This window comes from Triticum urartu, chromosome 5 (assembly GCF_003073215.2).
Source record: "Triticum urartu cultivar G1812 chromosome 5, Tu2.1, whole genome shotgun sequence".
Classification (NCBI taxonomy): Eukaryota; Viridiplantae; Streptophyta; class Magnoliopsida; order Poales; family Poaceae; genus Triticum; species Triticum urartu.
Genome location: NC_053026.1, coordinates 46,489,024 through 46,499,864, shown reverse-complemented (window position 1 = coordinate 46,499,864; position 10,841 = coordinate 46,489,024). Strand labels below are relative to the sequence as shown.

The following is a 10,841-nucleotide window of genomic DNA, read 5'->3' as shown; positions in this document are numbered from 1 at the left end:
GCCCACCCATGTACACTTGGCTCGCGCGAGACGATTGTTTACATGTGTGCGTGCGCCAGCGTGGCGTGCGGGCCAGCGGAAAGTCCGGCCGGACTGCTGGCTCCAAACGTTTTGTTTTTTGGAAAGAATCATTGGGGGTGATGCATTGCTTCTACTGGCAGGGGTGCGAGGTATCTTCTTTAAAAAAGAAAAGGAAAAAGAGTAAAAAGCGAAAAAAAAAAGAGACAGAAAAGAAAAAAACGGGTAAAAGAGCCGGAAGCTTCACAAAACCGGGCCGAGAAGCTTATGGAAGCTTCCCATAGATCGGGACCTGCAGAAGCTCACTGGGCTGGCCCATAAACAACAGGTGTGGGCGCCGTCAAACGAACGGCCTGGCATCCCGAATAAAATAAAAGGAACCGAGTCTCCGCAATCGTCGAGCCATTCGCAACTAGAAACCCTAGCCATCTCCCCACGCCGCCGCCGTTCCCCTCCGGTAACCATGGCTGGGATGGCATCACGCTGCGAAGGCAACACAACCGGCGACAAAGGCTACTGTAGTGTGATTTATTCACCCTATCCACAGTCGTCGCCTCTTCCTCCTCGCCTGACCGACCTGTTCCAACACTTTGGTCTGGACAAGATCCGCGCGATGGTAAGACGTTCTGAGAGGTGCGCCCAATCACTCACTTGTCTTTCGTCGTCTAGTCTTTCCTTCCATCCAGATTTCAGGCCTCCCGTGCTGGATCTGTATACCTCAGTTAATCCTTAGGATATATTCTCCTTATATTTATTCAGGAAATGAGTGCTTTCGAACGTGCTCGTGATGTATTCTACATCGTCGAGGGCGAGGATGGCGACGAGGACGACGAAGACGACGAGGACGACGACGTGGATGTGGACGAGTCGGATAGAAAGGTAGGGAAGGTGGTAACAAGCTTCGTTCTATCCATATGTAATATGTTAAAATATGCACTATATTCTTTATGTTGGGCGAATTTGTCTCTCCATTCTTTGACTAATACCTGCTTCTGATCTCCACCATGTTTCTGCCTGTTCAGCTCTTAGATGATGAAAAGAAACCCGATATCACGAAACGACCACACACTCCTATTGGAGATGAGGTGGAATGCAAGAAGCCAAAGATAGCAGAAGGCTCAAGGTGCCAAGGAGAAGAACCTGAGGCTGGAGGGATAAAGAATTCCTCCTGGTAGGTAGTGTTTTATGTGTATGAAATTCCAACCTTTGTTTTCTAACTTAACATTGCACCAACACTAACACATTTCAAATATGCACTTGGTTTACTCTCGAGTAAGCTGCAGTTTCTGCAATCTCTGATGTTTAATGTTGCATCAGCCAGTTGAGCAGTGACCACTTTTATCCAAATGGTGTCGGACTGTTGTTTTATGCAACTTGAGAAAATAAATAGATAGCTTTTATCATTAAAAAAATCAGGTTGCTCATACTGCAGTTTACTCTCAAGTTGCAGTATTAATTTTTCCAATACATTTCGGCATTGGCAAAACCAGCACCTTAGAATTGCTGTCATTAACATCCTTTTATTGATGAGGTATTAACAATAGATGGCTGTTAAAATGACACCTAGTTTATATATATAGCATACTTATGTAGCTTCACCTGTCGTCTGAACTATGATTATATGGAAGCCCTAAAACTTCATGGAATAATTTGTACCATCTAGCAAACTTCTAAGCCCATGCTTAAATTGGGAAAATTGTATTTTTCCCAATGCAATTCTGCAGCGCCCAGTAAATCTGTTCTTTGGACTCAAATACTTATCCTCTAAAGCATCAGGTCAAGTTACCTTGTAGAAAAACTTGTCTCTTCAAATGGTCTCTACTTTGTTATTTTAGCACAGTAGAATTCATACTGTGTATTTTCTAATTAATTATATTGGTGCTTTCCAGAGCTCGCTAGTGCTTCTGTTGACTTAGCTGTCCCTACTTTTTGAGGAAACGTTCAATTGTTCTTGAACACAGAAAAATTTCAGATTATCCCCTCTTATACCTAACCCACCTATATTCTTTAACTTTAAAACGAGTTAATGCGCAACCAACTATATAACCTATCTTTGTTTTTGGGATTTTTACCTGCATGTCTTAACTAGATGAACCTGTGTAGAACTCAAACTCATTAGGAGTCAGGTGGCCTGTAGCCGCTGTACCTACGTTTCATACTGTAGGTATGTTGTCCGAGAGTGCCCTTTGGGCAACTCGAATGCTGATCACGTAAGGGCAACTCCAACTGGCCGATGCAAATGAACTTGGTTTTTGTTTGTTTGGATTGGTTTGGTGTTGGGGTGTTTTTGTTTATTAGCAAATATGCCCGAACGGGAAAAATAATGTTCTTTTCCATGTCTCTTAACTCAAGTACCTATGCATCATCGCAACCGGAGAACAACACATGCAGATTAATATAGTTAGTGATGCTACCAAGATTCGTCACTACGCAACTTTCTCATTTTTCAATTCAACCTAGGCACATTGACTCGCTTAACTCACATTTTCTGAATTCAACCGGCTTCCTTCCAAATCGACTTGCACCCCCACGTAGAACTATTTTGGGCCACTTACTGCAACGAGTGTTGAGCATGCAGGTTTTGACTGTCTAATCACTATCACCATCCCCTTCCTCTTTCCACCATTTTCCAGTTAGCATCAAGCTTATCTCTGCCCACATGGTCATCTTGGCTCTTTCGTGCCTCTTTGTTCACCCCAACTCTATGTTGGCTGCGCCGTTAGAAAATAAATTTAAAACAATAGAACTCAGACTTATCTAGATGCCCCTCCCTCTCATCTCTGAGCACATCGTGCTCCGTCAGCGGCAATGGCGGCTCCTTCTGGCTGGATTGAGGCGCGGAGACCCATGCTCCCCTCATTTGGTAGGATTCCCTCCTCCGGCGGGATCTCCTCTCCGAGCTGGATGGTGGGCACAAGATCCCCTGCTCAAGCCTCCAACCACGCGGCAAAGCACCAGCAAGAAATTTTGTTTGTTGGGGAATGAACGAATTGAATGCAAGATTGCATTGTTACAAGGACGGAGAGTGGAACACCATCTTCAATTTCTCATTTGATCCCACCTTCTCTACTTGATTCCCTGTTTGCTCCGTGTTGAAGTTCATGAACAAATAAAACTGGAAGATTATGCGATAGGTTTTATCCTGTACTGAACTTTTTTTCTCCAATCTTCGTATTTGTTGTGCTTGAAAATATTAGGACTGGTCTTTTGGTCCGTTTTCTGTCAATGAGTAAATGTTGCGTATAAAAAATCAGTGCTCGAGACTACGATTGCTTCATATATAATAACAAACTTGCTACAGGAAGAAGATTTGGGGCTGCGCTTTGGTCTGCGGCGAGGTGGACAGGGGAAGCGTCGAATCCAATCCAGGCCACCTAGACCAGAAGAATTGAATAGCTCTTGCTATTTGTTTGCCACAGGAATCCTTAATTAGTTTTAATTTCCTCTGCAAATTGTATGGTAGGTAGTTATTTGGTAATACATGAGCCTGACCTGAACTTTGGCATCCCAAAGTCTCTCAATCTTGATTGTTAGTTCCTTGCCCCTGATATTCTTAATGCCACGTAAGGTTAGACACAACCATTACAGTTTTGACAACAACACTGAAACATCAATGATATAATTTGACATATTTGTATGAGGATGACTATTTCGTTGTTACTTTTGCAGGAGAGTTCTATTATCAGACCAGGGTAAGTGCCGTTGATATGATGGATGCCATCAGGTTGGAGTTTGAAGCTGTTGTCAACAATGGATGCATGCCAGTTCTGCGCGCAAAGCTATTGTCAACAAAGGGATGCCTCCGTGTCCCACAGGAACCTTGAGAAGCTTGTGCCGACTATATGGCAGCAATTGTATGTTGCAAGACATGTGCTAGACAAACAAGAACTGGATGCCGACATGTCCACATAGATGGTGCAAACATCGACGAATTAAGACTAGTGTGAAAATAATCCTTCCAAGTTTTTCAACAAAAGAGAGATGAAATACTTTAGGCAGTGCTGTAATGTAAAATACTACAGCAAAAGAAAATGATTATGGTTCACTAGATGGTTCTGTTTCAGTTATTGGAATGGTTTCCCTTCTATATTCATCAGGTTCGAGTGGGAAGCTGCTATTGACAATGGATGCATGCAAATACTGCACACAAAGGTATTTTCGACGAAGGGATGCCGATGTGTCTCAAAGGAAGCTCGAGAAGCTGGTGCCGACTATAGGATGTTGCAAGATATGCGCCAGACAAACAACAACCGGATGCCGACATGTCCGCGTAGAATCTGCAACCAACGACATAATGCATCAAGGCCAGTGTGAGAAAAATGATTGTGCTTCAGTTATTGGAATGGTTTTCCTTCTATGTTCATATCATCATTATATTATTTACGAATTTTGCATTCCACTATGAATTTAATATGAACTAATGCAGTCACGACACCCTATTTCTTTCCCTGCTATACACCTATATATCACTATACCAATTTAAATACAGGGAGCTGCCTATGGACTTGGAAGCCTGAAAAAGGCAAATAGTAAACAACTTTGAGTTTCATAATCAAAATTGAGGCAATATTGTATATATTTAATTGGAATTATGTGAAAATTGTAGTGTGCCTTATCTATTTCCTTATCTATTGTTATGTATTATTTGTACAGTTATTGTTCAATGTTTAATTTAACCTTATGTAATTTCTGAAGAAAAAAAAAATGAAAGATGCATAAATGGATAAGCAGGTGAAGATATTATTGTTATGGCTGATCATGGAGGATGCCTATTCCTTTGAGCTTCCATTGTCGATAGGGACGTTGTAGTGAGATTTCTATCGAACTGAAGATATTGAAAGTTGAAGGTTGGCACTGGTGGGGTTTGCTTCTATGAGTACTGTTAGGTATGTGGTGTCAACAAGTTATGCTTAGAAGTACTAAACTTATGTACGCAAATAGCACTATCTTTCATTGCACACACACCTGGATGCTAATTCTTCCTTGGATTTTTTGTACGCAAATAGCACTACCTTTCATTGCACACACCAGGCTGCTAATTCTTCAAAGTATTATGCTATAAAATATGAATTAAATTTAGGCAGGTCTATCTTACATATGCGAACTCATCTCAGGCATTTTCCTTTAGCTACACAATTTACTCAAGTTCTCTTTTTGTATTGCCATTCAGCGACCTCTATATTTGATTACTCGCCTAACCAAGAGAATGAGTTACTATTTAGTTTCTTCTGATCTGCTCTGTTGCAAATTAGGCATCTTATACACTAGCTTGAAATGATATTCTTTAATGTTTATAAGAATAATAATTGTAATATGACATCAATTTGGGCGTAAATGTGAAGTTAATGTAGAGAAATTTATATAGAGAAAATCACAGTTTTTTATTATCATACAGAGAAACCATAAATCAAGAACCACCTCTGAAGCTCTGACACCCCCCCTGCACCACCCTAGGTCCGACTAACTCTGTCCTAGCTTCGCCTCTCCACTTCTCCAATCACCACAGGTCGTTGTGTTCTTATGTATGCATCCATTGCATCAGAGACTCTTACCACCACATCTAGGCTAAGCTCAAGGATCCTTTTTTTGTTTACAAAATTAGGTATTTGATTATAGTTATTTTATCTCTAAATAGGAGGGATTTTTCTTTTTTGTAATAATTAAGTCATGAAAGTTGGTTGTACATAATAAAACAAACAGATCTGCGTGGAGCTGCATGCATTATACATAATTAGCTTAATTAGCATTATAAGTTTTTGTACTGATGTTTCCACCATATAATTAAAGTGTACCTACCGTCATCTTGCCTGTATCCGAATTGCAAAGTTTTATAGTTCATATGTGGGCTTGCATACTACATAAAACTGGGTGGTGCTACCAATTTCTGAAGCAATGCAATCTATTGTTTTCTTTTATTCAAATATTCAGTCTGACTTCGCACTCTCTGTCTCTCTTGATTTCTTAGTAGTTAGTTATGTTCTCTCTAACTTTTAGCAATTATACGGCTGATCGGCACCATTCCGCCCTCAACTCGCTAATGATTCGTCTATTTAGTTATTTTAGGATCATTTATATTTATACAGTTTACGCTCCAAATAATCTTCATACAGATGGTCCAAATTTGTGATTACATGAATCATATTTCTATGTTCACCTTTTCCAGAATTTGCATTTTTCTGAAGTCATCAACGTGTCAGAGTGGGAGTATGGGGCACATATAAGTGTGTATTCTGCAGGTGAGAAAAATGGTAAGCTTTCAAGGGTCATCAACAACAGTGTGATGTATAGTACTACTAGTATTTAACTGAAATTAATTACAAATGGTCCATCTTAATTACATGAACTTCATTTCTAGGGTCCCCTTTTACCTATGATTGAATATTAATCAAGTAAAGAATGTGCTGGATTTATAATCATATTCCACGACATCAGATGTCTAGATTTCTTGTGATTACCTATTGCCAATATCCAGCATTTCATCTTTAGATATAGGTGAACCCCTTTTATGAGCAACAACGTAAGTATCTGCATTCTTATCTTCCACTGTGTCCTTTACAGACCTTTCATCTTTACCGCCTCCATTACCTCTATCAGATCTTCTTTTATGAGCGGCGGCACTCGTCGGTCACTGTATGATCATCGATGGGTCGTCTATCAGATCTTCTTTTGTCATCCCGCATCTTGGGTTGTAAGATTTAGTAGACTTTTGGAAGGTTTGGTGTAAGCTAATATTATTTTTGCTATTTTGCTATTTCTCTCTTTGGTCTGTCTCCTCTTACTTCTACAACAATGAAAGTTTCAGTTAGATGCCACGGTTGTCAAAAGCACTCACACTGCATCATATAATATTTTTAGCGAAGATTATGCTATCGTTATGGATGATCTTTTTTTTGCAGGGGCATTAAGGATGCTTTTTTCTTGCAGGAGCACTATGGATGATCTTCAAGGCTATGTATTTTGACTGAATTTTTGTTTATCCCCGTTGCAACACACGGGTAATGTTTCCTATGAATTTGTAAAATTAATGCACAATCCAGGTCGCATCCACACCAATTAATAAATTCAGCCTCAAGTTCCTACAGCCACATCAATTTGAAAAATCGAGAGGAAAATCCAAAGCCGAAATCCACTATCGCAAATTTTGAGAATTTTACAGTAACATCTCTCTCTCAAATAGTACTTTATCAAACCAGAGATGATTAAGAACTTGCAGATTTCCCGTTACTAAGTTCTGCCTAATTTATTTCTATTTAAGATTGGCATTTGACAAATCCCACGAGAGCTCCTGTTCGGCGCCTGTTGCCAATATCCAACATTTCATCTTTAGATATAGATGAACCCTTTTTATGAGCAACAACGTAAGTATCTGCATTCTTATCTTCCACTGTGTCCTTTACAGACCTTTCATCTTTACCGCCTCCATTACCTCTATCAGATCTTCTTTTATGGGCGGCGGCACTCGTCGGTCACTGTATGATCATCGATGGGTCGTCTATCAGATCTTCTTTTGTCATCCCGCATCTTGGGTTGTAAGATTCAGTAGACTTTTGGAAGGTTTGGTGTAAGCTAATATTATTTTTGCTATTTTGATATTTCTCTCTTTGGTCTGTCTCCTCTTACTTCTACAACAATGAAAGTTTCAGTTAGATGCCACGGTTGTCAAAAGCACTCACACTGCATCATATAATATTTTCAGCGAAGATTATGCTGTCGTTATGGATGATCTTTTTTTTGCAGGGGCATTAAGGATGCTTTTTTTTTGCAGGAGCACTATGGATGATCTTCAAGGCTATGTATTATGACTGAATTTTTGTTTGTCCCCGTTGCAACGCACGGGTAATGTTTCCTATGGATTTGTAAAATTAATGCACAATCCAGGTCGCATCCACACCAATTAATAAATTCAGCCTCAAGTTCCTACAGCCACATCAATTTGAAAAATCGAGAGGAAAATCCAAAGCCGAAATCCACTATCGCAAATTTTGAGAATTTTACAGTAACATCTCTCTCTCAAATAGTACTTTATCAAACCAGAGATGATTAAGAACTTGCAGATTTCCCGTTACTAAGTTCTGCCTAATTTATTTCTATTTAAGATTGGCATTTGACAAATCCCACGAGAGCTCCTGTTCGGCGCCTGTTGCGCCCGAACAGTTTCGGGGCGCACACTGCCGCGCCCTGTTGGGCCGGCCCATGAAGGCTGAGCGCAACAACCTTTATAATAACAAAAAACCGCAAAAACAGTGTGTTCTCCAGGATTCAAACTCGGGTGGTCGGTTCATTAGCCGACCTCTAATAACCACTAGAGCAACTGCACATTGGTTACTACTAATAGCGCCAACTCTATAAGAACAAGCGGGGCCGCGTCTATTATATAGCTTTGATTTTTGAATTATTTTTAGAACATCATGGATTTGAAAACGTTCATCATTTTTGAGGAAAAGTTCACAAACTTTAAAAAAGTTCATCGATTTTGCAAACAGTTAAGGAAAAAATTGAAAAAAGTTCAATGCATTTGAAAAAGAAGTTCACCGAGTTTAAACAAAGTTCAAATTTTTTGAAAAAAGATCATCAAATTTGAAGAGAACTTCATCAATTTTGAAGAAAAGTCCATCGAATTTGAAAAAAGTTCATCAAAATTGAAAAAAATTTCATCGAATTTGAAAAAAGTTAATCAAATTTGTAAAAAAAAAGTTCATCCATTTTGGAAAACTGTTCATCGATTTTGGAAAAAATAATTTTGAAAAAGTTCATTGAACCAGGAAGAAGGAAAAAAGAAAAAGAAAAAAAGAAAAAGGGAAATTCGAAAGAAGAAAAGAACGAGGAGAGGTACCTAAGCACGTGAAGTTTGTTGGTGTGGTGGTTGACTGGTAGTACTCCTAACCAGGATGTCGCCGGTTCGATACACCATAGCCTCACATTTTTTGCGTTTTGAAATGTAGGATAGGAGAGAAGGATAGATGGGCCGGCCTAGCGAGGATGAGGGGTATGCGCCCGTTTTGGAAAACGCCTATAACGGGCGTTAGGCGCCGAATAGGGTTTGCCAAATCCCACAGCCAAGCCAACATCTAGCAGTGGCACTGAGAGCACAAAAGTATAAAATTGTACCCCTAAGATACATCCGTAACGCTCTCATTGATGCAGTCAGTGTCATTGTCAAGGGTGAAGGACACCTATGTATTCCTCTCCATCTTGCCAGTCACCATCCCAACGAGCCTGGCCAGCAGGCCACCCAACTTGGATAGCCATGTAAGAAGCCAATCTTGATGAACACAAAGCCGAGGAGATGCATATAGTGGGCACTCACTTTGGTCATCTCGACGCGAGCCACCCCTTCTCGCCAGTGCCGGACAGCGGCACAATGACGATCTGCTTCATGGTGATGAAAGAGGGTGAAGACCACCACCGCAAGGAGGCCAGCCGCTTGGATGTGAATCGACAGCGGGGTGGCGGCGATGTTCGCTGGGTTTCAACAGGTGCCACCGCCAATGTAATCAAAACACTTGTATTCTTTCACTGAGCAACATGCAGATTACATGAAGTAAAGCTGGATGGCAATTATATGCTTCATGTAAAATTATATGAAGTAAAGCTTGATGGCTATAGTAGAGGGAGAAGACTGGATGCAATGTAAATATCTCATCTCTTCAAATATGTTGTTAGATGTGTATAGTCCCCTTTTCTGTATATCCCCCATTGTATAAGGGGTTTCCTGCACTTTACCACACATGTATATGTATTGGCCTTTGACGCTCTGTCAATACTAGTTGCTCATTATCCGACATGGTATCAGATGCTAGGTTAGTCTCTCTTTCCCGCACGATGCAACTCCGTGCTCCCTGTCCATAATTTCCCCGTTTCCGCTGCTTCTAGCCACCCAGCCGCCGTCTCCTCTCTGCAACCTGTCGCCGCCGTTCTCTACAGCGGGCCGCCGCCGTCCTCTGCAGTCCGGCTGCCGCCAGCTCTTGTCCCCGGTCCGTCCGGCCCCTGCATCGCCTGCCTTCCGCTTCCGCCAGGCTCGTCTAGCCGCCGCCGCCCCGGGCTCGTCTGGCCGTTGCCGCCCCTGGCTGTCTGGCCGTCGCCGCCCCTGGCTGTTTGGCCGCCGCCGCCCCTAGCCGTCTGGCCACCGCCGTCGTTCTCGGCCTGCCAGACCTCCGCCATCCCAGCTTCTGGCAGCTGGCGGCCCGGCTTCTCCTTGCCTCTGCTCACATGGGATGATCCCGCTTGAGCGCCTGCCTCGAGTGAGGCAGTGCCCGATCCAGATCGGGTCCTCTTTGTCCGTTGACTCCAAAAAATAGAGTGACTTCCTCATGTCCTCTTCGGGCTATGTCGCGGTCCCTCGGTGCTCGGTGATCTTCGATCGCACCAACTATGCTGAGTTTGCGGGTTCATGCGTATCCATATGCGCGGTCTTCTTCTGTGGGGCATTCTCTCTGGCGAGGTCCCCTGTCCGCCATGCCCTATTGCTCCCGTGGCTCCTACCCCGCCGGTGCCGCCGGTTCTTGCCGCTGATGCTTCTCAGGCTGATCGAGATGCAGCCAAGGCACTCGATGATGCTGCAATTGATACTTATGATCAGCAGGTATCCGCTTATTCAGATGCTCTTGCTGTCTACGGGGATGATCTGTCTGCTTACACTCAGCGGTGCAATGATGATGCCCGTGTTGCTGCTGTTCTCACTGCGAGTGTCCTCCCTCAGTTTGCTTCAGAGTTCATGGGCCTCGGCATAGTTGCAGCGATGTGGTCTTATCTCTGTCAGCGCTATCAGCCCTCTGGTGATGCTCTCTACTTATTTGTGGTGCGTCAGGAGCACGCTCTTCAGT

The 10,841-nt window shown here is 42.3% G+C and overlaps 1 protein-coding gene across 26 annotated transcripts; it reads left to right on the top strand.

Annotated features, from left to right (window-relative positions):
* Positions 1–364: 364 nt before the first annotated feature.
* On the top strand, positions 365–7,718 carry LOC125507790. Of its 26 annotated transcripts, none has more exons than XR_007283017.1 (6): positions 365–651; positions 778–897; positions 1,041–1,189; positions 3,320–7,013; positions 7,274–7,376; positions 7,454–7,718. XR_007283017.1 is itself a non-coding variant. In XM_048672287.1 (4 exons), exons 1-4 carry the CDS (start codon positions 482–484, stop codon positions 3,408–3,410), a joined length of 513 nt encoding a protein of 170 aa, XP_048528244.1. In that variant the 5' UTR covers positions 378–481; the 3' UTR covers positions 3,411–7,718. The 26 variants fall into 26 exon arrangements, 2 of the variants coding, with proteins under 2 accessions (XP_048528244.1, XP_048528245.1); XR_007283016.1 differs by having other exon boundaries at positions 3,320–7,173; XR_007283021.1 differs by lacking the exon at positions 7,274–7,376 and having other exon boundaries at positions 366–651; positions 3,320–6,254; positions 6,943–7,013; positions 7,418–7,718.
* The last annotated feature ends 3,123 nt before the right edge of the window (positions 7,719–10,841 follow it).

Coding starts and splice junctions, on each gene's coding strand:
- LOC125507790 (XM_048672287.1), top strand. CDS start 482: ATGGCTGGGATGGCATCACGCTGCGAAGGCAACACAACCGGCGACAAA. Junction 898..1,040: donor TGGACGAGTCGGATAGAAAG/GTAGGGAAGGTG, acceptor CTGCCTGTTCAG/CTCTTAGATGATGAAAAGAA. Junction 1,190..3,319: donor GGGATAAAGAATTCCTCCTG/GTAGGTAGTGTT, acceptor AACTTGCTACAG/GAAGAAGATTTGGGGCTGCG.